At 41.5% G+C, this 26,116-nt stretch overlaps 1 protein-coding gene and 1 non-coding gene across 5 annotated transcripts in view; both read left to right on the top strand.

The window, feature by feature from the left end:
* Positions 1 to 26,116, top strand: part of ATXN7 (ataxin 7) — a 125,077-nt gene that overhangs the window by 61,958 nt on the left and 37,003 nt on the right. For all 4 annotated transcript variants that reach the window (XM_057704733.1, XM_057704731.1, XM_057704729.1 and 1 more), the window contains one exon: positions 17,609 to 17,713. In XM_057704733.1, the coding sequence (XP_057560716.1) occupies positions 17,611 to 17,713 (103 nt within the window). In that variant the 5' untranslated portion in view covers positions 17,609 to 17,610. The remainder of the gene's footprint in view (positions 1 to 17,608; positions 17,714 to 26,116) is intronic.
* TRNAG-UCC (transfer RNA glycine (anticodon UCC)) lies at positions 15,709 to 15,781 on the top strand. The gene has a single exon. It is a non-coding gene; the product is annotated as a tRNA-Gly (tRNA).

Genomic DNA, 26,116 nt, shown 5'->3' with positions numbered 1-26,116 from the left:
TAGACCAAATGCCTGGTGGGGGGAAAAGTATATTTTCTGTTACTTTCCGTTTATTAGCACATGTATCTCTTTTTTGTTGTTGCCTTAAGTGCTTCCTAATGTGCCGAATGGGGGGAGGAAGTGTGGATTGTCATGTTAGTCTTTTAAAAATATAGTTGAATGCTTTGTGTCTCAATTGAACATATTTGGATTCCACCCCGCCCACTAAAATCATTTCCATTATAACTTTCACATACCGTAATTTAGAGTAATTGGGATTTATTAAGCCAGTGGTGAATTTTAAGTAGTATTATGTACAAAGAATGTAGTGAATAGTTTTGCCCAAACAGGTGTCTTAAAGTAAACAATTTTCATAATATAAGCAGCTGTGTCAATTCTGTAAGGACTGACACTTCGTGTTTCTTATTTATTCTTCCCCAGAAGTGACACTACTAGGACCCCTAGTTAATACTTGTTGGGGGAAGGACTGAAGCTCTGTGACCAGTGACATGTCGTTGCATGCTGGTTAGGGACTAGGATCTGGAGTCTACTAGATTTAACCTTTAACCCCAGCCCCACCTCTTGCCAGCTGTGTGGTCTTGGGCCAGTTACTTAATCCTTCCACGCCTGCTTCCTCATCTGTAAACTTGGGCTAATAATAGTACCTATACCACAGGGTTGTTGGGAAGATTATGTAACGTAAAACACGTACAGTACTTAGCACACTCTCTGGCCTGGTAAGTTCTCCATAAGCTTTTGACAGGCTGGCTGTTGTTATTATATTGTATTTTAAACATTTGCCTGACCTTTTACTTTAGACGCTCTCTAGAAAACAAACACACAAACTGCTGGGGAGAAATGGGTGTTGAATTTGAGGCATCACTCTGAACTGTGGCTGCGCAGGGTGTTATCTGCCAACCACATCTGTTTGCATATGGTTTTGGTAAGTGAGCTCTGAGTTCTTTGTTCAGGTATGTTGACCAGTTTCCTCTGGAAGGACAAGGAGTGAAACTACAAAGTCTGAAGAAGCAAAACTGAGATAAGAGAACGCATAAAACTTTCTTGTGAAAGTATTGCCCGTTAGGTCAGAAATGAGCTAACAGTCAAAACAAACTTAAAATACTTTAATGTTTCCCAGTGGTAATAAAACTGCACCTCCTCTGTTTAAACAGAACAAACATTGGTCGCATTAGGAGAGATTAGGAATAGAAGTAATTAACTAGCAGTCAACCCTCCCTTCCCCCACCTAGTGTTCCCTTACAAATCTGTCCCTGCCCAGTTCTGACCAGAAAAAGCAGCTGTACAAATGAATTTCATGCATGAAAGAGAGTCCTAACAGAAGGGATTACAGAACCAAAAAACTATGATATTGAGACAAGTTGGTATTGAGACCAAAAGAGCAAGTCACACTTCAGGGTCCTAGTCTGACCTATTCCCAGCTGTCTTCTAGGTCTGACCAAGTGCTGGCAAATAGGAGGCACTCGAGTATTTATGAAATGAATGGAGGCATGAACGAATATGATTGATTTGTCTTCACAGGCATCAATGAGAACATTAAATCGACGTCTGCAAAAGTGCAACAGAATCTTTTAAGACGGAGAAAAGATTTATCTTTATTTTTATTGTAACTTCTCTTTAAATAAAGCTGCCTTTGGGGAAGCTTTAATTCACTTGCATGTAGGCAATGAGTAGTCTCAGACATTTATTATACATGGTTCTCATCATTCTTGGAACCATGTTTTTAATTCCTGGGTGATGTTGAATTATTGGCATTTAGTATACATGCCTTGCCTTTTTTTTTTCTTTTCCATATAGAAGAAATAATATTTTAGGACTTGATTTATAAAGCATCTTCCTGAAACTGGGGGAGAGTATTCAAGATGATGGCTTCCTTGGTATCTTCTTGGAAATCTCAGAGGCACCTATATTTCAGATGTCCCCAGTGTATATGCCTCATTATCTGACCTGGCATTCTTCCAGGATTCCTTCTCAGAGACTGCTACCACCCATCCATCCTGTCTTACAAGCCAGGAAACTTGTTGGCATCATTCTCTGCACCACCCTTGTATCCAGGCCATTACCAAGTCATGTCAGCAGTTCCTTCTAAATATTTGTGAATCATGTCTGTGCCATCTCCTTGCAGTCTCCAAGTCCAAGCTACCCCATGTCTCTCACCGGTACTATTGCAAATGCAAATGACTGGCCTTCTTACCTTTGCTTCTGAACCACAGACTTCCCATCTCCATTCCAAAGTCTGAGTAGTGTTGAAAATAATGAAGAATCTGATAATGTTACCCTACATTAAAATACTTCCAGTAAGCATTTCCTAATGCTGGAGTAAGGACTTCCCAAAATCTTCTCTGTAAAAACAGAACACTGGCAAGAACTGACAAAATTAACTTTTTCAGAATTCTAAAAATTAAAGGCTTGCAGGGTCTATTAAGCATTTATACAAGAAAAATAACTGAATCTCTGCAAATACAGCAAACTCTGTGATGTTTTAGCTCATTCTGTTTTAATGCTGGTGCACCCCACCTCCCAGCTCCACAGTAGCTTTGAAAACCTACAAACCTGACAACTATGGTAGCTGTGAAAACCACTAGCTTAGAAGCCATCAGAGTGGAAAGAATGGGTTTGGAGCTTCCCTAAAGACATATGCCCAGAAAATTGTCACTGTTTGAACTGTCTAGTAGCTCCCTAAAAAGCTCCATTCTCAGAACTTGTCTATATCAGAGCTCACACTGTACCCTACCCCAGGGTGTTTTTTTTTTTTTAAAAACAAAACAAAACAAAACCAAAAACAACTGTTACACATTGCAGTTGTTTCAGGTGGTGATATAAGTTGAGACTGACCAAACAACTATATAGGAAACACTGAGAAATGAGATGTCAATTGGGGTTTTTAAAGCACGCCAACATTTTCAAGATTCCTGGGAATCTAGGAAACCACATGTATTAAATCAGCTATACTTCAATTTAAAAAAGAAAGAAAACAGCATGCATGTACAGGGCTGTCCATATGCCAAGGAATGACCTGAGAAAACCCTAATCTCTCACCTGTGGCTGACTTTGAGATTCTTTGCAAGCAGGAAGTGAAGGCTAAGGCAGAGTTATAAATTGCTTCCTAGAGCATTGAAGACATGTCCCAACAAATGCACAGAGCCCCTCAGCAAAGCCTGAGAGACTTACTGGTTCAATATTTAAGGAAGTCCCTGTCCAGTAAGTAGCTAATAACCAAGCGCACACGTAACAAAGAATACAGACCTTACACAATTAGACCAGGTAAATCACTAAACAAACATAAAGGGCAGGTGTATCTCATTTGTAGAATTGCCACATTATATTATATTTATTTTCTAGTTTTCAACAAAAAATTATAAGGCAGAGAAACAGCATATGTGGCCCACATGCAGGGGGAAAAAGCACAAAATGGAGCCGTGTCAAAGCAATGCATTTATAAAATACTGTTGAAATTAAGTTGGTCTTATTCAAACTACATTGTCTGAAGTTAAGATGTTATTTGTAATCCCCAGGACAACTACTAAGAAAATAACTTGGGGGGGGGAGTAAAAGAAAAAAAGGGGAATTTAAAAAGGTATGTTAGAATCTGTTACTTTAACACAGAAGGATGCAGTAGAATAGAGGAACGAAAAAAGACATAGTACATGTATTAAATAGCAAAATCACAGATATAAATCCTACCTTATCAGTAAGTATTATAAAATGTAAATAGAATAAACACTAACCAGCAGGCAGGAATGGGCAGAATGAATTTAAAAAATCACGACTCAGTGATATATGCTATCAACAAGACACATCAGATTTAAAGTTGGAAATGTGTTGAAAATTAATAGAAAATACCACATACAAACAGTCAAAAGAGAACCAGCCTATCTGTGTAAATATCAGACAAAATAAACTTTTGAAAGTCATTAAAGACAGAGGAGGATATTTTATAATCATGAATGAGTCAATCCATCAGGAAGAAATAGCACTTATAAAGATAACATGTACCTAACAAGAGAGCTTCAAAGTATATGAAGCAGAAAACTTACACTGTGAAAGGAGAAGTGGACACTTCAGCAGTGATAGTTGGAGATTTCAGTAACTCACTGTGAAGAATGGATACAACAGGTAGGCAGACCATCAGCACAGATGCCAAAGACTTGAAAACATAAACCAATTAGACACAACAAACAACAGTGGAATTTTCAAGTGCACATGAAATATTCTCAGAATCATATGTTAGGCCACAATAAAATAAGCCTAAATGAGTGTAGAAGGACTGAAATCATACAAGTACAAAGTACATTCTCTAACCACAATGGAGAAAATTAGAAATTAACAACCAACGGAAATTTGGGAAATTCACAAGTTTGTGAAAATTAAACAACACGTTCCTAAATAAGCAGTGGGTCAAAGAAGAAATCACAAGATAAATTATACTTTGAAATTAATGAAAATGAAACATAGCATACCAAAACTTACCTACTGCAGCTAAAGCAATACTTAAGGGAAAATTTATAGCTGTAAATAGTTATATTAAAAAGTAAGAATGATATCAAATCAATAAGCTGACTTTGCTCCCTAAGAAACTAGAAAAAGAAGAGCAAACACAAAGTAAGCAGAAGGAAGAAAATAATGAATTAGATGAACCATACGGTAGAAAAACAAAGGGAAAAAATAAGTGAAGCCAAAAGTTGATACTTTGACAAGAGTAGAGTGATTTTATTTTATTTATTTGTTTGTTTGTTTTATTGGCTGTGTTGGGTCTCTTTTGCTGTGTGCGGGCCTTCTTTTTTATTTGTGGTGAGTGGGGGCTACTCTTCGTTGTGGTGCACGGGCTCCTCATTGCCATGGCCTCTCCTGTTGCGGAGCACAGGCTCTAGGCGCGTGGGCTTCAGTAGTTGCAGCACATGGGCTCAATAGTTGTGGTGCACGGGCTCTAAAGCGCAGGCTCAATAGTTGTGGCACACGGGCTAGTTGCTCTGCGGCATGTGGGATCTTCCTGGAGCAGGGATCGAACCTGTGTCCCCTGCATTGGCAGGCAGATTCTCAACCACTGCGCCACCTAGCAAGCCCTAGAGTAATTTGATTTTGATAAAATTGACAAACCTTTAGCTAGACCTCACCACATTACTCATATTACTAAAATCGGGTATTAAATAGGTAATATCACTACCGACCTGACAGAAATAGAGTTATAAAAGAATACTGTGAACAACTGTATGCCAACACATTGAATAACCTAGATGAAATTCCAAGCAAGATACCTCCCAACTATCAAAACTAACTCAAGAAGAATTAGAAAATCTGAATAGACCTAGTACAAGAATTTGAATTAGTAGCTTTCAAGTTTCCCACAAAAGAAAGCCCAGGCCTAGATGGCTTCACTAGTGAATTTTACTAAATGTGTAAAGAATTAGCACCCACCCTGCACACATTTTTATAAAAAATAGAAAGGGAGAGAACACTCCTCAACTCATTCTGTGAGGCCAGTACTGAAATCAGACATCACAATAACTGAAAACTGCAGACTAATATACTCAATATACATTATACAGTGTATATTTATTATATATTCTATAATGTACAAATACTAAACATACATTTGAGTGATGTACAGTTGAGCAAATATGTTCCATGTCCCTTTGATAGATCGATTAGAAAATGTCTGGATAATATGATATAAATAATTTATCCAATAGTGGTCACGTTACTCAAGTTTCAGTCCAGATTATATGATGTTCTGTTTTCAGCACTTCTCAAATATGTATATAAATCACCTGGGAATCTTGTTAAAGTATAGATTCTGATTTGCTAGTTCTGGATTGGGTCCTGAAATTCTGTAAATCTAACCAGGTTCTCGGTGATACGAAACAGTTTGCCTGTGGATCACACTTCAGGTAGTGAGGCTTCATCTTGGAGATGAATACAGAGTTGAGGACACCTTCTTTTTCATCGTGACCACTGATAGGGAATACCTAAAGAGCATTTCCCCTCTGACTTGAGGAATCTGAAACAAACTCAAGACAGCTATTACACTTTAAATTTCTGTTAAAAGTTCTGCACCTTCTGGGGCATGCTTTTGGTAAGATATTTAGAGAGTTTACAACTATGAGATAATTATAACATCCCTTTAAGGAAGTTATGAAGATACAGCTCTCTAGTTTGCTGCATTCATCACAGACACATATAATACTCTGCTATACCATAAAGCAAATAACTTGCTTACCATGCTGTGCCAGCTGAAGGCTAGCCATTTGATTTTTGGTTTTCATGTGTTCATTATGAATATCTAGAAAGACGGTTGATTTTTCTATGTTAATCTGGTGTACAGACTGAATTGTTTCCGCCCCCCCCCCCCCCCCCCCCACCGCAAATTCATGTATTGAAACCTAATCCCCAGTGTGATGGTTTTTGGAGGTGGGGCCTTTGGGAAGTGGTTAGGTCATGAGGGTGGAGCTCTCATGAATGAGATTAGTGCCCTTGTAAAAGAGGCTCCAGAGAGCTCCTTCTCCCCATAAGCTCCATGTGGAGGACACAGTGAAAAGACAACTCTGAACCAGGAAGCAGGCTCTCGCCAGACACTCAGTGTGCTGGTGCCTTAATCTTGGATTTCCCAGCTCCCAGAACTGTGAGAAATAGATGTTCATTGTTTATAAGCCACCCGATCTATGGTATTTTGTTATAGCAGCCCAAACAGACTAAGGAAATTTTGTATGCTGTAATATTGCTGAGCTGGTAAATTCTGGGAGATTGTTTTGTAGATTATTCGTGGTTTTCTCCATAGACCATCAAGTCATCGGCAGATGGAGAAAGTTGTATTTCTTCCTTTCGAATCTGTATGTCTTTTATTTCCTTTTCTCGCCTGACTTCTCTGGCTAAAACTTCAATGCTTTGATGAGAGTGGTTATCCTTGCCTTGTTCCTGACCTTAAGAGGAAAGCATGCAGCCTTTCTGCATTAAAGATGATGTTAATTGCAGGCTTTTTTTTTTTTTTAATAAATGTTCTTTATCAAGTTAAGGAAATCCCCTTTATTCCTACTTCTCTGGACTTTTTAAAAAACCATGCATATTTTTTCTGCATCAACTATTACGGTGGTATGCTTTTTCTTCTTTAGCTTGTTCATTGTTTGGTTATGGATTATTTGAAGTGTCTAGTTTCCAAGTGTTTGGAAATTTTCTAGTATCTTTCTGTTACTGGTTTCTAATTTGATTCCGTTGTGGTCAGAGAACATACTTGGTATGATTTCAGTTCTTTTAAATTCATTGAGGTTGGTTTTCTGGGCTAGGCTATGGTCTGTATAAAGCTAACCACTTAAAAATGTAAAGCTAGGTCAGTAGGCAGTACCATTCCATAGTTAATGCTGTTTTTAGTTTTATGAGATCCATGGGTTTTCTGCATACGAGGTATCTGGCAGATGTGGTGTTGCTGTATTGACTGCCTTCTGAAGAAAAGAAAGAACAGTATTCTTTTCAAAAAAAAAAAAAATTTATTTGGTTGCGCCAGATCTTAGTTGTGGCTCACGGGCTCCTTAGTTACGGCAGATGGGCTCCTTAGTTGTGGCATGCAAACTCTTAGTTGTGGCACGTGGGATCTAATTCCCTGGCCAGGGATCGAACCCGGGCCCCCTGCATTGAGAGCACGGAGTCTTAACCACTGCACCACCAGGGAAGTGCCAAGAATGGTATTCTTAACTGAGTCATAAGTTTATAACTGGAACCTTAATAATAATAACAACAGTAGTATTAACACTACTCTTTATTAAGTCTGTACATGCACTATGCTTAGTGTGTTTAGACAGACATAGAACTAAGCGTTTTACATGAATTATTTCATTCAGTCCAACAGTCTTCTGACATAGATACCATTGTTTTCATCATTTTTCAAATGCAGGAACTGGATGTCTAGAGATAAGTACTTCTCTTGAGGTTATAATGCCAGCTAAGTGGTAAACTCTCTTATAGCCCATATCTTCTCATATTCTACAAGCTTAGCTGAATGGTAATGATGCAGATAAGATTCCCTAAGGGTTTTGGAAGGTGCTTCTAGATTTAGGACACATTTCAGTCTTGGTTTCTGATTGAAAGGTCAGAATTCGCTGAGAGTATTTTGAGTAGTTAGAGGTAGCCTGTCATGTATGTCACCTTTGTAGCCCTATCTGGCCTTCCCTAACCCAGGTTCCCTAGGATTTTGATATTTGCTTCCTCTGCTCTTTGTCAGGTGCTGTATCTCATTTTCAGTACAAGTAGTGACAACAGTAGCACTTATGACTTATCTATGGAGGGTCATTGTAAGGTTGGTCGCTTTTAGATAGTGATTAATAACTATTAGACAAGACTGTTTTCTTCTCTAACGCTTTGGTCCTCTGGTGTTTGGTTGGTGCTTTTTAATTGGAAACATCTCCTTTTTCTTTTTCTTCTTTTTAATCTAATTTTATTGACTGCTTTAGTTCAGACAGGGTCTCAAACCACATACATTTTGGCAGGTTGTTCATTGGCCTTGTTTTGTGTCTGGTTAGTTCAATCACGTAATGTCTTATGATCAAAGGAAGGTCTAGTTCCCTTTAATTATTGGAGTGGAGAATGTGAGTTTGGGAGAATTGTGTGTAGAAGGTAGAAATAAAATTCTGTTTTATCTTTTCCCAGTTGAGATGTTAAAGTTCATTTAATAGCAGATAAAAACTTTATTATATCATTGATATTCCTTTTGAGTACCCAGAATTGACCATTACCATTTGAAATAAATTTGGGACTGACTATAGTAAAAGCTCAGTTACGTGCAGACCAGCCTTCCAAGTCGGTCCATCAGGTTACTTAGAAGTGTTTCAGGCACTAATGGGGTGAGAGTCCTGGTATCTAAGGAAACCTTTATGTAGCAGTGAGAGCAGATAGTCCAAAGGTAGTATCAGAAGTCTGCTTTTCGATAGGATGCTTTGGTGGACTTTGATTAAACAAGGCAGGAGAGGCTGGGAGTATGTTGAGCACCGCTGAGGCTCTTGTGAGGTGGTGAGGAGCATGTGCTTGGGAGTAGCCTATCTTCAGATCTCAGCTCCTCCATGTACTGGCTCTGTGACTTAAGGCAGGTAATCTTGTTCTTCACTTGCTTTATCTATAAAGTGGGAATAGATATAAAGTGAAAAGTGGGTGGTATTGTGAAGAGCAAATGAGTTAATACTTAGCACTGGAACATAGTGAGTGCTCAGTAATTGCAAACTATTATTATTTTTGTTATATGTACTGCTTCTCAGGTATTGTTGCTCTTGTGATTTTTGTTCACTGATGTATACCCACTACCTAGAATCGTGTCTAGGCACAGTAGACATTTGGTACGTGAAAGATTGATGTACATAGAGTACTCGCCGTGATACCTGACATACAGTGAGTACTTAATACATTGAGTGTACAAGAGGTGGTGGCTGTAGACCAGCAAAGAGTAGAAGCAGTGGCCAATGTAACCTACTGACAGTAAAAATGGAAATAATTATAGTCATAATAGGTAAGACAGACCTAGCACATGCTCCGTGCCAGACATAGTTCTGACAGCTTTATGGATACTAACTCATTTCATCCTCAGAACTACCCATTAAGGCAGCTACTGTTATCATCCCCATTTTACAAATGAGGGTACTGAAGCTGAAGAACTTGCCTGAGTTCATACTCCTCGTGAGTGATGTCATTGGAATTTGAACTTGGGAAGTCTCACGTAGAGGCCTTTCTCAGATTCTTTTGTTGAGAACCTGCCGTGCGCCAGACATGGCCTCTGCCCTTACGAAGTTTGTATCATAGGGCCATAGCCAAAACACAAACTGCAGATAACTAATGAGTGAAGAGAGAGAATTGCCTGAGGAGATAAGGTCCTGCTTTCAATTGGGTGGTCAGGGAAGGTCTTTCATTGGAATGTAAGCCATGATCCGGAGCCAGCCAGGCAAAGCATTCTGTATAGAGGAACAGAATTAGCAAAGGCCATGGGGTGGGAAAGTGGTTGGCCTGTGGGCATAACTGTCAAGGAGATAGAGCTCTGGCATGGGTGAAGAGCGACCGTGTCTTAAGGTTGCAGAGATCAGGCAGGGCCTTCTAAGCATTGGTTTTCATTCTGACTACATTGGAATAGTTTACATAGTAAACTAAGGGTTTAATCAGGTTGACATTTATGATTTAAAAACATCACTGGTTACTGTGTGTGTGTGGGTGGGGGAGTTGGAATAGGTAGGGGGAAGACAACCACTATTTAGATCAAAGACCAGAGAAAAGTGATCTGGAAGATGACAAAAAATGGCTCATGTTTACAAAGTACTTTGCATTGTTCTGAACATTTTACATCTGTTCATTAGTTCTTCCTACAACCTGTGAGATAGGTACTCTTACTTTTCCCATTTATAGATGAGGACACCAAGTGGCAAGGCTGGGATTTGAATGCAGCCCGTGTGGTCCTAGCGGCTGTGTCTTTAACTGTCAGGCTCTATTGCCTTAGCAAGCTAAGTTCTTCCATCTGTGTCTCCCACTAGCCGTGCAGCCACATTAGCTACAGTGAGCAAGGAACAAACTTCAGCCCATCTTTGGCTTTCTCCCCTCTGCCTCACCCCCTGTCCATGGTCTCCCCAGTTCTTTGCAGAGTTCCTCAGAGTATGTCTTCAGTCTGCTGTCTCCCATCTTCATCCCACGGGCACTTCCTGTCTCTCTCTGACTTTTGCATTGGCCCTTGGGGACCACCCCCTCAGCCCCTTACCACAGTAGATCCACACTCATGCCAGAGTGACCTTTTGTATCACGTGGCTTCCTTCCTTAAAACCATGCTTCTCCCAGCCTCGCAGGGTAAAGCTTAAACTCCGAAACTTGGGCCTTGACCCTCTGCAGGGGGAGCGCCGGCCCGTCTCCTCTGCCTCTCCCCTGCCTTTCCCTGCTCACAGGGAGGCGTGTGTGCTCGGCAGCAGGGGCAGAGCCACCTGAGTTAAGCTCACACTGTAAAATAGTCAGTTGCCATTTGGTGTATCTATCAATCTCCTGCCAGTTTAATCAGTGAGAACAGGGGCCCTTGCAGCAGGACATGTCTGGTGTGTGTACGTTGTGTGTTTTTGTTTATTTTGCTAACACTGAGTGTTTACTGTGTGTTCAGCTTGGAATGCCGTCCACGGATTAGTTCATTTCATCCACAATAGCACTGTGACGTGTAGGTCCTGTTCGCTGTATTTTACAGATGAGGAAACTGAAGTTCGAGAGGTTCATAATTTAACTGTGTTCACGTAGCTCGTAAGAGAAAGAATAGGGACTTGAATCTCAGTAGTCTGACACCAGAACTGCTCTTAGTTACTGCACTGCACACACTAGCGTAAGAGAATTCACCATTGTGCATATTTGCGAATCAGACCCTAAAACACAAAATTTTACTAGAAACTGCCCTCAGGAATGGGACCATGTGTTCAAGGGAAGCCTTCTCACCCTTGACCTTTTATCTCACTGGATACCCAGTTCTAGTGGGTGACTGTATGTCGTTACATGATATAAAGGCACAATTATACCCCTGACTTACGGTGGCACCACAGGAACTTCACCTAATACTTCAGTCACTATCCACCTAATAGTATTGGTACCTTCATTTGCTGCTTCCTATCCATCAAGTTAGGCACCGTCTCTAGAGCAGAAAACAAGACAGATGTGGACCTTAGTTTGGCAGGAGGAGATTAAGGCTCACACACTTAGATGGATAGTTACAAACGGGGCATGGTGCTGCAGGGTAAGGCTAAGTCAGTGCTCTGAGAGCAGGTAACGGGGCCCTGACTAGCCAAGTCTCCGAGGAAATGACATTGAAGCCGAGATCAAATGAAGTAAAGTAAAAAGCCAGGTCAAGATCTGGAGGAAGGAAGTTCAAGTTGAGGGAACAGCAGGCACCGTGGTGCTGTGACAGAAGAGAGCCTGGTGTGCTCCAGGGCAAAATGGAGGCCAGAGCGGCCAGGTGCAGGCAGCCAGCAGGGAGAGAGCCTTGTCGAGGGTCTTAGTTCTTATCCTCAGAGCAACTGGAAGCTACACGAGAGTTCCAGATGCCTGTCATTACTTCACAGTCACAGCGAGAGCCCGCTTCTCAGGGTCTGTGCTAGGCAAGGCAAGGAGTCTGCTGTCCGACAGGGCTACAGGGACATCCACTTATAAATTACCATTCAAAAGTCATACGTCAGTGAGTGAAGGACTGTGATGGAGATATGGATGGTGTGAATAAGAGCACAGCTCTTGTTGAATGGTGGGGATTCCAGAAGGAAGAGAGAAGAGCTTTCTGTGCTGCAGGAACAGTTGTGTCCAGAAGGTAGGATTGCAGAGAACAAGGCAGGTTCTGAGAAGACCCATGCAGTCTTGAGTCTAGAGCAGGTTGACTCAGCCTGGAGAGATGGGAGGAGAAAGAGTGCTAGGACCTTGCTTACAGAGAGGTAGGTCAGGGGTGCAGATCCCACTTTGGAGCCAGCAGAGGTCTTCAAGGACAGGAATGGCCTTATTACTTTGCAGTTTGGTGGCTTTGGCAGCAGAGTGGAGGAGGCTGGAGAGGGAAGAAACGCAGGCTCTGTTTAGGAGAGCTGTACCAGTGTGCGGAGGCCACCAGGCTCTGACCTTGCGCACCGGCAGTGGGAGTGGCACGGAGGAGGCAGATCCTGGCAGTGTTTCGGAGAGAATGTGGGAAATACCTGGGCTTTTGAGCCCGGGAGACCTGGGTTCAAATCTTGACTCTGCTACTTACTAGGTTGTAAGATCTCAGTGTCTGTGTGCTTTAGTTTCGTGAGCAGTACGGTGGGGGTGCGTGACTCCTACCTCGCAGGCTGTTGGGGAACATTGAGTAAGACCCATGCTGGGGCCGTCTAAGGCTTTGCATGTATTGGCTCTCCTACTCTTTCTACCCTGGGGGCGTGCCTGGGGGATTAGGTACTGTGATCCTCACTATTTGACACATGAAGAGACTGAAATTCAAAGAGGTTACAGAACTTGCCCAAGGTCACCTTGGATTCAGAGCGCTGGGGAGTGGCCCACACAGCCGCTCTGCTTAAAATACCTGTGACAGAGAATAACTCATTGGGGAGGAGCTGGAGAGAGCCCTCTGAAGAGATGACAGCTGAGCTGAGACCTGATGTGCGAGAGTGCACGAGGCATCTGGTGAAGAGCAAGGGCAGAGTCTGGCGGAGGAAAGCTCTCTAAGGAGAGAATGGAGGTCAGTGTGCCTGGGCAGAGCGAGCCCAGGAGAGGGAACAGGGACTGAGGGGACAGGGGATGGAGGGAGGGGGTAAACCTCTGGCGGTGCCTTGGGGGTTATGGTAAAGGCTGGGATATTATGCCCAGAGGAGTGGGAAGTCACTTGGGAAATTTTAATGGTAGTCACATGATCTTTGAGGATTTCAAGGAATCACTCTGGCACCTGTGCGGAAGCGATTGTCGACCATGTGGGAGACTTCTTCCATAGTCCACAGGAAAGGTGCTGGTGACAGGCTTTACCACGGTGGCCTAAACAATGGAGAGACGTGGACAGAGGTGTTGCAGTAGAGCTGATGGGACCTGCTGGTGGCCTGGGTGTGGTGAGGGAAGCAGAGTCAGAGGTGATGTCTGGGTTTGTAGTTTGAGAAGATGAGTAGGGTCATTTATCCAAAAGGGGGAAGATTTTGGGGGGCGGGGAACAGGGCAGGGTGGAAAGCAAAGCTCTCTTGGACGTGCTTGTTTAGTTGGAGATGCACGAAAGACATCCAGATGGCAGTGTCTAGTAGGCAGTTGGATATGTGAGTCTAGACAGCGCTTGGGAGCCGTCTGGGCTAGAGAGAGAAATGTGGGCATCGTTGGCATGTGGAAGTTTGGGTGTGTGGGAGAGGGGAGATGCACAGGGTACTGCAAAGGTGCAATGCTTTGCTACAGAGCTTGTTTGGTTGTTGGGCACAGTCCTCAAAATGGGGATGGCAGCACCAAAGTGTCCAGGACTGGCCTTGGCCAGAGGGCCTTCATTCTGCACGGGACTCTGGAGGTTCTGTACATGTGTGCTCACGTGTCCGTGTGCTTAAATCCCTTCCCTCCTGCTCTGCTGGCCTGGGGTCTCCAAAGCATATGTTGGCCTAGATGTTGGTGCCGGTAATTGAAAGATCAGGGTGACCTGAATCCTGAGAAAGACTTAGGGCTTACACATAGTAAAATCCATTCTTTCAAATTAGGGCAGAGTCCATGGGGTCAAGCACAGTTTTAAAACTTTCATTATATTTCGTATAATGGTTTAAGTTCTGTATTTAAAGACTATTTAGCAAACTTTTTTTTTTTTAACTCAATAGGAACTCACCTTAACTTGGTAGGAACTGTGTTTTGTTTTCTGTCATAAATGAAGCTTTTCTCTTCTTGCATTTGGGCAAGTTCCATATGTTAATTTGTAGATGGGCTGATTATGAACTTTCACTTTAAAAATATTCAGAAACATACATACTGTCTCTCACAAACATTATTTCATTTTCTCCGTTACCACAACATTACACATGCTGTTCCTCTTGCTAAGGCCTCTGGAATGTCCCAGTGCAGAAAAAAGGATATAGAACTCCCTTTTTTTTTTTTCCCGAAGAAGACATTTTATTTAAATTATTTTGTATCCTCTAGCTTACATCCAAATAAGGATATCTGAAAGTAAAGAATTTTGAAAGCTAAAATTAAAGTTGCTCTAGGTTCTCCTAACAGGAACTTGATTTCATAGGGTAACATGAACTGCATTTAAGTGTACCATGTTTCTTTCCACAGGGAAGGAAACACACACACACACAGAGGCTTTTTAGGGAGATGTGATGCGCTACTAAGAGATGAAGAACTAAGTTCACAGATGCTGCAAACCTGAGTTTGAGTCCTGGTTGTGCTTTCTTTTTTTTTTTTGGGGGGGGGGGGGTACACCAGGTTCAATCATCTGTGGTTGTGCTTTCTTGCTGGGTGAAATTAGACAAGTTCTTGTCTCCCTTGGTAAAATGAGGATTATGTTGTAGGATAAAGCTTATGAGACGAGCTTAGCTCAGAAACTGGCATATAGTAGTCTCTCAGAAAATGCCTCCTGCTCATCTTTAAAATGGCCATCGCTTTTGTCATCATCAATCGCAAATAAGTATAAGTTATTGAGGAAATGGAACTTTCCACAGAAGTATAAATTCCTGGCCCCTCATAGACTCACCCCTACTCACTTAGTTTTATTAGTGTTTCTGAGTCTCACAAAAGGATCAAAGGAATCAGAATTTAAAAAGAAAAAGAAAAAAAACCCAATATTCCACATAAACATCATTGCGGCCAAGTGAATTCTTATTATTTGAAAGGATTACTATACTTTTTTTATTTTTTACAACTGCCTTATTTATAAAGGGGTGGGAGGCTAGCCCCCAGCAGTACCTGGTATCTGGCAAAGTGACGTGTTTTAAGCAGCACTGCTTGACGTAGAGTGCTGTGAGAAACCACACAACCCAGGCACACTGCAGAGGCCCAAGTCTAACCTGAAGTCTAAACTGAGACCACGTAAGGTAATACTTTAACTACTGTTTACTTAATAAAACTAATCAAGTTGATTTCATTAATGAAGCTGTTGATTTGACATTTATAGGCATTTGTGAATTATGAATGTTTTGCCATTTCTGTAATTCATACTTTCCATCTTAGTTGTCCTGTATCGGAGTGATTTAGCATAGGGATATATGGAACTTAAGGTAAACTACCTTAAATTTTTATTTTAAAAAATGAAATGTTGGGACGTCCCTGATGGTCCAGTGGTTAAGACTCTGCACGTCCAATGCAGGGGACCCAGGTTCAATCCCTGGTTGGGGAACTAAGATGCCACAAGCCACACAGTGTGGCCAAAAAAAAAAAAAAAAAAGATAAGAAATGTCACGTCAAACTGTAGCCATTGAAAGTGGCGTATTACATGTTGATCATTGCGTGGATATAACCTTTTCTCTTCTCCCACATGTACTATTTTTAACTCAATGTGGGCATGCTTTCAAAGAAAATAGCACATTGTTTGGCTCTTATTTTTTATGAATTATTAAGCTTAGTCACAGAAGTCAGCAGTCTGTTAGAACCTTCTTATGTTATCTTATCAGTTTTTTGCTGTCAAGGTGTTCAGCCCTGACGTTCAACTTACTGGAGTTGGAATCTGGAAGGAATTTCTAGAAATCATATTCCTCTGGTCTTCAAGGGACCAAATTCAAGCCATTGTTACGAGTCAGAATCAAATCTCAGCTATTGACTTAGACAAAGTAGTTCACCTTCCTATGAATCAGTTTCCTCCTCTCTAGAGCAGGGTTATAATGATATCAATACCTAAGTAGTTGTGAGTATAAAATGAGATCCTAGCATGCAGAACCTGCTAAGTGCCACTGCTGCATCCCAGAATCGTGTTGGCCCCTGGTATATTTCAGATTGACAGCTAGCTATCTGTGCAGTTCAGTGTAATAGAAACTGTTTAAGAAAATCTGAGCTATAGCTTTATGTAGATATTAGATCAACAATTTGACATTTTAGAGATTATCATCACTTTACATCACCTCAGGGCATTTTCTGTTTCCTTTAAAACCACCAAGCTCACCCAAGCTGGAGAAAGTGTGAAATTAAATCTTACAGGAAAGAAAGCAGATGCTAATCAGCTTTTCCTATCTTTTTGCCCCCTTTAAAGTTGGTATTTGACCTACTAAAATAGTTGCCTAATTGAAATGTGCTAGTTATCCATTCACTGCAGATATTCTAAATAGTGCATATAGTGTAAAATACCAATTTTGAAATATTTAAGAGGTTTAGGTTCTGGATTTGAACTGTTAGCTCTGTTCCCTAGATTGTTACTAATAATTAATTGTCCACAGTTAGGACTTTTTAATTAACCGTATATTACCAGGTATCAAGTTACTATACTTCCAGTTTTCATGTATGTGTAGATAGTCTAGTTTTACATCTGTGTTTTAAGTTAACTTCTTACTATAAAAAAATGCAACTTGTATCTTGCCTTATTCTAGTGACTGAACTGAGATTAATGTATGAAATGTTGTGCTTGTACTGAAGTTCTTTCTGTCCAGTGGCATCAGTATACATAAGCAAAAGGACTAAGGTTAGTTGTGACCTGAAAAGAAAAAAAGTATGAAAATAATTTTCTTTGTATTACATGGTGACAAAACCAGCAGTTTTACTCTTCAGTGAAACCTCTGCTTCCTTTCTCAACTGTTCCATAGAATGCAGAGACCAGATGGCTGGAATAGAATGCATAGTTAAACACACAAAACCATTAGATGGTACAGCTTGATGAATTGCTAGGCATTTTATGTAGTTGCAGATTCTTCCTCATAACCCTTGGTGGAGCTCATCTAAAGTTGCTTTACTATGTGAATGTATTCATTGTTCGCATTTTCATAAATTTGCCTGTTTTACCTCCTACTAATGCTTTGTCGTGCATTTTATTTTAACCCTTTATAACAGTGTTTTTGTAAGCCTGATTTGATTTCTCTCTTAATAGTCATGATGTGTCACATCAGTTCCTTTAAACTGGAATAACTTTATCCTTTGCACTTTATCATAAGGCAGCTCCTTTAGAAACTGTTGCCACCGCAGACGATTTCATATTAACAAGAACCACATGAGTGAGTGATGCTCTCTTTCTTTATTGCAGACATGCCAATATTTGGTCTCTGTCCAGCCCACGATGATTTCTACTTGGTGGTGTGTAACGACTGTAATCAGGTTGTCAAACCGCAAGCATTTCAATCACATCATGGTAAGTGCTTAACCATTTAAAAATGATTATTAGAGAGTAAAAGAGCGGAATTCAAACTGAAGACCAGTGACAGCATGGGTAGGATATAATATCCCTTACCCTGTCAGGAAGTAGGTTTTCTAATGCACTGAATGGGTTAATGCCTATGAGATGTTGGGTATCTTCTGAATTTTCTTGAAAGGGATGTGCATTTTCTGATTTTTGTTAAAATTTGACAGGGAAAAAATGTATTGTATAAAATCTTTGCTGAAATGCTGTATCAGTGTAGTAAAAGGTTTGTTTCCTTCTAGATCTCACGGTTGTGAATTTAGTGGATGGGAAAATTATATATACACACACAGAGTATAGAGACATTCCTTCTTTTAAAGGAAATGTGATTTTGAAACGTCCAGGTTCAGTAGTTGTAAACCCGTCTTGCTGTAATTTGTGCATATGATGGAGCTGTGCTGTCTTCCCCCCCTCAAAATGTGCTTGTGCTTAGAATGAGGCATTGTGACTTCAGTTCCATGAACCTCTGAGCTGCTCCTGGTCTTTTATGCTCCAAGCCTGTTGTTGTCTCAATGTCAGTCATGGGAGAATCCAAATAGGATTGTTTCGCATTGTCATAATGCTGCCTAAAGTGTTTTAAAAAATCCTGATCATAAAACTTAATTTTATATCCAGTTAGATTCAGTAACAGCTCAGAAGTATTTGAGCAGTCAGCTTGTTTCAGGCACTGGGAATGTGGTAAGATTCCTACCTCCATGTAGTTTAAAATCTCACTGGAGAGAAAGGCAAAACTGACTAGACATGTTTACTTAAATAGCTGTGAGTTGTTTCATCATTGTTCTCACTTCTACAAATGCAGGCTTGAGACGGAGAGTAACAGCAGAGCCTTTCTGTAATAGAGTTCAAGCAAAGCCTCTAAGGAGGTGACCCTGGTGACCTGAGCCCTAAGTGTTGAGAGGGAGCCACCCATGCGGCGATCTGGAATAAACGCATCCGATACAGAGGACAGCGCCAGGGCACGGACCTGAAGAAGGCTAGTGAAGTTAGAGGGGAAAGTAGAGACTTGGGAAGTCAGGCCTTTTGGGCCAGGACCCTGTTCGTGCACAGGCTTGTAGGCCAGAGGAATAAGCCGTTTGGGTGGCATTGGAAGGTTTATGTAAGGGAGTAACACAAGACCATCTCACTGGTTGATTTGCTGGGAATAGACTGTGAGAGAAGGGTAGAAGCAGGGAGCATGGTTCAGAGATAAAGATGGTAATAGACTAAGGCTAAGTGGGGGAGTAGAGCTGGGGACACAGCCCCGCTTTGAACATACAGGGCTTTTTTGTCGGGCTGGACAACAGTTGTTTTTTGTTTTGTTTTTTGCTGATTTAAAAAAAAAAATTTTTTTTTTGTGGCTGTATTGGGTCTTCATTGATGCGTGAGGGCTTTCTCTAGTTGCAGCGAGTAGGGGCTACTCTTTGTTGTGGTGTGCAGGCTTCTCATTGCGGTGGCTTCTCGTTGCAGAGCATAGGCTCTAGATGTGTGGGCTTCAGTAGTTGCAGCTCGCGGGCTCAATAGTTGTGGCTCGCTGGCTCTAGAGTGCAGGCTCAGTAGTTGTGATGCACTGGCTTAGTTGCTCCGCAGCATGTGGGATCTTCCCAGCCTAGGGATCCAACCCGTGCCCCCTGCATTGGCAGGCAGATTCTTAACCACTGTGCCACCAGGGAAGTCCCAGCAGTTGTTTTAAGAGTCACACCATCATAATCAACATCCCACCTTTTTCCCCAAGGAATCTTTTATGTAATCATAAAAAGTTCTTTGAGTTTCTGCTTCTGGGTGAGGCCCAGGAATAGGCACCAGAGTGAGTACAAAGCTGAATAAGATATTGTCTCCTTGCTTAAGACTAAGTGGCTAGTATCAGAACAGGCAGTTAATCAGTTGCCAAATATTTTGGAGTTAAGGATTTTGAAGCCAGATTAGAGTGGATTTAAATCTCAACTTGCAAGAACCATAGGTTAGGTCTTTGCCTTGAGCAAATTTTCCAACCTTGGCTTCCTTTGTTATAATGTGGGGACAGTAATAGCAAGCTCACTGGTTCCCAGAGAGGATGAAATGAAACAGTGTGGCGAAGCCCCTCATGCAGTGCCCAACACTGACAGGTATGAGAGAAAGGGTACAGCCGTAGATTCAGGAAGATGTGTTGAAAGTTGTGAAACAGTCCAAGGTCTTAAGAGCAAGGAGGAGCGCGAATTGCTTCTTGCACAGTAAACTCAAAGCAGGCTTCTTAAAGGAAATCGCCTTCACATTGGCCTCTTCTGAAGGGTAGAATGGGTTATTTTTCCCATGTGCAGATTTTTTCCCCTCAATTTTTAGGTGTGTAATACAGGTCCATTGTGGAGAATGCAGAAAAACTTAAAAAAAAAAAATCACCTAAAATCCCCTAAAATGGGAAATGTTTTGATGGGGATGAACAGGGCTGCCACATACAGCTGCACAGCTAGTGCACTGAACAGCCATGTTTGGTGGCCCCAGGTTGGCAGCAGGCATGATGGGAGCAGGCGCAGAGGCTGGAAATTCCAGGCTATCTGGAACGTCCTCCCCGGAGACTCCATTGGCCGGAGCTGATGTACCCATGTGTGGAAGAGCTGTGTGCAAAGGCAGGCTGGGACTGCTCAGAGAACTCAGTGCCGTCAGACACCCCGGCCCTGATATGTTGGTGGGGACCTGCTACAGGTTTTTTAGCACCTGAGTGATGTAACTTACTGATGCTCTAGAGAATGGCCAAAGTAGATTAGAAAGGAGTCTGAGAACAGCTGCTGTTGGTGTCAAGGCCCACTTAAAGGTGTTACCTCTTCCAGGACTTCCTTAGGCAGAAGGGGGCCCTCTTGAGGGTCGCCTCTTTCAGAAGCACTTCACTCAGTTACAGCACATTTCATGGAGGGGATTTTCTTTATCTTCCTCTGTCTCTCAGAGAATGTCTGTATTAGGGGGTGGGGGAAGGGAAAGTCTTAAAATCTTATTTCTACTTTTTTTCTCTACCAGTGTGTAGCATACACAGTGTCTTCTAATAAGATACTTGTTGAATGACAAAGCAATTGTGGTAACTTGCGAAGTATTAATAGAAGAAGGTGTGGTGTGGATGCAAGATTCACATGTATAATCCAATGCCTTCTGTAGCCAGGCAGGAAATGCAACTGATAAAGGCCACTAGATGGGGGCTTTGGTCCCTCTAGTGGCAAGTGAAATATTAAAACTGTAAGAAAGAAGGGAGTCTCTGGCAGAAAGATGAGGGCCAAGTGCTGAGAGAGAGATTCAGATGGAAAATTTAGAAGGAGGTCCCTCTTTGGGGCAGCAGCCAGGAAGGCTGATGGAGTAAACAGGAGGTTTGGAGATGGACAGGTGTGTGGCCTTGGGGGCAACTCCACGCAGTGGAGGAAGGCACCGTGTGATGGCTCTGGGCTGGTTTGGGAGTGACACCTCACTCACCTGAAAGGAGAGGTGGAGGGGACCCAAGACCAAGAACCATTCCTAATGTTGCAGTGTCTCTTCTGTCTTTGGGTGAGGGGTTGTAACAGGAAGAAGTATTTGGAATTCATTTTTCTTTATTGTAATTCCAGAAGGACTTTGCTGCATGTTCATTTTCCAGAGTTAACACCCCCCCCCCCAAAAAAAAAAACCAAAAAAATGTTTTTGAAATTCAAGAAATTTCTAAGTAGCCATTGCAATCTGTTTATTACTGTAGGAAGAACTCGTACCTGCCAAAGGAGAGATTCTACTGTCTTATCTTTTGATGAAACTGGTGAAAATGTGTGGGCAGGCTTCTGTGAATTCATGTATTTCTGATACTCATCTGTGACTTTTATGACCAAATGAGTAGTTGCTACAAAATTCAGCAGGCCGTTCCTTTAAAACCACTGCTGCCTGGCAGTGACGGGGAGGGAGCTGCAAAGGCAGCAAGGCTTATAACTCAGTTCATGTTGGTGTAATGGTATTCTGAATTGGTGAGCAGGTTATGACCCAGAGTAGTGAGAGAGCTACGGGAAGACCTCACTTTCCCTGCTTGGCTTTATTGTTCTTCGCAGATGGTGCGTCTTTTACAAATTGAAAGTTGGGGGCGACCCCACATCAGGCAGATTCATTGGCGCCATGTTTCCAGCTGGGTTTGCTGCCTTCCCGTCTCTGTGTCACATTTTTGGGAATTCCTGAAACATTTCAGACTTTTTAATTGTTACTGTGTTTGTTATTGTGATCTTTGATCAGTGATTTTTGTTGCTACTACAACTTGCTAAAGGCTCAGATGATGGTTAACGTTTTTTAGAAGTCAAGTATTTTTAAATTAAGGTATGTACATTCTTTTAAGTCATAATGCTATTGCACACTTAATAGGCTACAGTATAGTGTAAACTAAGTATCAGGAAACCAAAGAATTTGTGTGACCCGCTTTTTTGCGATATTCACTTTGTTGCGGTGGTCTGGAACCATACCTTCAGTGTAGTATCTGTGGAGCGTGCCTGTACTTTTTTGCTAGCCAAGCTGCCTTTTTGGGAGTTAACTATGAACCAGGATTTCCATTGGAGCAATGATGGTGACTGGCTGTAGTGTCATTTTGGCATTTGCAGTTTCATAGTCTGATTGCTCTTGTAGTATAGATTGCTTTCTTTCTTGGAAACTGCATAATAATACCATGCTTTCTTGATGTTTTACTGTTTTGAAACAGTCCAGGCTGCCTCATATTTCTCTTTAGTTATTCAGTATTTTTAGGAATGAGATGTTTCTTACTGCTCATTTCAGATTTAAAAATATAACTGAATCATTGAATCCCAAACCTGCTATGCATCCATAACCAAGGGGAGCTTCCTAAGTGGCCCCTTCCTACGGCCCACTGCAGACTAGCTGGCTGGGAGTCGCCAGGGATAGGACCCGGGAATCTGCATTCCACACAGCTATCTAGGCTGGTTCTGACCCACAGGCTGGCCAGGATGTATTATGCTCACAACAGGTCCCCTCCCTCGATGGGGGCTGCTGCTTTGTATTCCTGTGCTTGGTGTGGTGGCTGACACAGATCAGGGCCCAGAGATTTGTTGAGTCTAGCAAGGATGGCATGAAAGGAGGCCCTTGGTTTTTTTAACTGATTTTTAACTTTTTGTATCATGTGCTGGAAATCTCACAGTAATTGCCTCTAAAAGTTTAAGTATGAAAGAGGGCTCAGATGGTGACATTCCCTATAGCCTTTCTTTTCAGGTTGTTGACCAAGTTGGGAATCTGAGTTAATAATTTAGTTAGGAATAAGTGTGTTGTCCTTATCTGGCTACTGAATCGTGTAAACTGTGTATTCCTGTTCACATACATTTACTCTGGATCTGAATAGGCAGGATCAGCTGATGACTTGTGAGGAGCCTGTGGGGTTCTGTGCTGAAAGAGCCTTGCAGGTGATGCTTAGAGTCTGTGTGCTTGCGCTGGGCTGTGCTCTGCTGCTTCTCTTTGAATTTGCTCGTGAAGAATGCCGTAATTTCTCTCCACCCGTCTCAGGCAGACGCGGGCTGATCTTACCTAGGTGAAATAAATGAATGATGTTGATTCAGCTTGGACAGGTGCATCTCAACAGTTAATTGAAACCCTGCTTGAATGTCAGCTGTTGAAGTATTTTGCCTCAGATGAATTAGGCTTGACCCACTTTTTCACCTTGTGGCTCAGTCCTGAACACGTATGCCTCTGCCACCTTTTTCCCAGTTGTGATCCATCAAGTTCCATCTTTATGATTTGTTTCTTTAATTCCACTTAATATTTTTTTCTTTAAATCAGACCACTTCTGTTTAAATAAATCTTTCACAAAGAAAACCTTACTAGAATCATCAACGGGAAAACTAATATCCTTGGTCGTAGATGGTAAGTGTGGAAATAAATACAGTGAAAAGATTGAGTTCTTTGTTGCTGCCCTTGCCAGTGTCAGCGCTGAGCCTTGAAGCCTGCTCCCTTAGTTAGAAGGGAGACCAGCGCGTTTTAGGCAAGTGTCATCCACAGAGTAGCATGATGTTACCAGAAGACTTGAAAGAGATTTGGGAAGGGAGTAAGTTTTCACTTTAGATTTAATGTTATTAATGTTGGAGAGTGATACCTACTCCATGTTTGGGGAAACACCAGCTCAAGCTGTTGGATTTGGTTTCCTCTTGATGTTCAGGGAGCTGTCTCCTGAGGCCAACCCTAGCCTAGGAAATGCCTTACCTAACCACAGAATTCTCAGCTCTTATGTTGACCTGCAGAAGGATCACAGATAAATACCCTTTGCCATTTATCCTATGATGTTATATGTTGTGCACCTCCCTGGTGCTGTCAGTGGCGTGGGAGTCAGGGCCTGGTGTAAAACATCTGCCCCTCTCTCAAACCTCGCTTCACAGATGGGGATGTCATAAATCTGGCTTTTTCATAACTTTGTGAAAGTACCTTTAGCAGAAACACTTCTGCAGTCTGAGAGCTTTCTCCACTTGCAGATATTACAAATCCTGTAAAATTGACAGCCACACGCATTGCTTGGACGTAATCTTCCTTAAAGTGCACTGAGGTGGTTTGGATTCTTTTAGGTGCCAGCATAAATTATATTTTTCTAAAATGTCATTTTCATCAGAGGATGAGTAAATAGAAATTACTCATACTTTTTTGAGCTAATTAATTGGTTTCAAAGAACGTTAGCTTAAGAGCAAAATGAATCTTACTCTGTGAGATCCCATGGACTGTTTCTGGCACAAATGCCAGTCCCATTGACAACAATTTCCATAGTTGTGACCAGTGATTGCCATCATATAATTAAGTTAATCTGCATCACAGAGCAGAGGTTTTGCTGTTTAATAAAGAAAACACCCTTGCCCTCTTGTCATCCGATTGGATTTAGACATGGAAAGTGATGGATTCGGGTGTTTTGAATGAGTTGTTTTATTTGGCTATTAAGTAACTTTGTTTTTGGATAAAGAAAAAAATGTTTTTTCTCTCCAGTTGTTAGCTAAATTTGGCCACTGCATTCTTATAATCTGGGTCTTATTCTACTTGGAAACTTTCAGTAATACTTAATCTTTTGGGGATTGGCATTCATTTAAAAGTCCGTAGACTAATGATAATTTGTAATAGTACTTGACTCACAAAGTGTTTTTGCATGTGTTATCTTATTTCCTGTTCTTAGCGACCCACTGAATGGATGGTTTTATTCCCAGTTTACAGCTCAAACTCCTAAATTAAATTTCATTCACACAGATAAAATGTCCCAGGCTGGGTTTTCTGTCTAGTTACGTCTGTTTCTTTTGCATATAATAAGGATGTATAGAGTTAAAAGAAAATCTGGAGAAGATGTGATGAATTCCACATCACAAAACTGTCATTAATGACAGATGTTCTAGCTCAGGTAGAATTTTAAGTTTGCTTAGAGTGGCTGGGTCAGCATTGTAAACCCATTACCTCAGAGAGGACATTTAGTAATTCGAAGACGTAACGGTAGTAGGTAGGTATTTGATTTAGCATAGTCATTGGATTTCTCTTCGGCCTGTTCCACTTTATTTAACCCTAAATCATAGTAGCTGTCCAAAGGCAAGCTCCTCCTCTTTTTGTTTCAGCCTCATAACATTTTGTAGCTTCTTTAGAGAATTGGTTGGCTTATTTCTACAGTCAGTATAAAGATTGAAATTTGTTGCAGAGCCAAAAGTATGTCACTCTTTTGCTTCAAAGACGCATGCCCGGCCTTTCTCCAGCAGTTGGGGGCTGAGCCAGAGAAGGGAGCAAACCAGAGCAGGCACATCAAACGGGAGCAATGTCAGGGTAGACATTAGTTTCCTTCTCGAAGGAAATTCCAAGTTGACTATTTGATCTAAGCTTTTTGTCACTGAAAAGCATGATGTATAATTAATGCAGTGAATTCAGTTTTTCTTTACCACGAAGCATATAGTGCTAATTAAAATTTTCAAATAACAGTAGCATCAGATAAAGGATCACTTTGTCCCTAATATAATTTTATCTTTTTTTCTTAGCTGTATAATAAGCAGGTATATTTAAAGTGGTGTTATTGATGCCATTTGTAGGAGCAACATTTTAATTTCTAGTTTTAAAATGTATTGATTTTCCTTTATACTGAAATCTGTGCCTTTAGTAATGTCTGCAGCTTTGAGTTGTTTTTTTTTTTAATATTAATTTATTTATTTTGGCTGCACCAGGTCTTTAGTTGCAGCATGCAGGATCTCTGGTTGTGGCACGTGGACTTCTTAGTTGTGACATGTGGGCTTCTTAGTTGCAGCATGCGTGTGGGATGTAAGTCCCCAGCCAGGGATCGAACGCAGGCCCCCTGCATTGGGAGCGTGGAGCCTTACCCACTGGACCACCAGGGAAGTCCCGCCTTTGGGTTTTTTTTTTAAAAATCATAAACTGGCAGTGATATTATTCACACATTTAACAAAT

The sequence above is a fragment of the Hippopotamus amphibius genome, chromosome 13 (genome assembly GCF_030028045.1).
Source record: "Hippopotamus amphibius kiboko isolate mHipAmp2 chromosome 13, mHipAmp2.hap2, whole genome shotgun sequence".
In the NCBI taxonomy this organism is placed as follows: domain Eukaryota; kingdom Metazoa; phylum Chordata; class Mammalia; order Artiodactyla; family Hippopotamidae; genus Hippopotamus; species Hippopotamus amphibius.
This window is presented reverse-complemented; position numbering and strand designations above follow the sequence as displayed.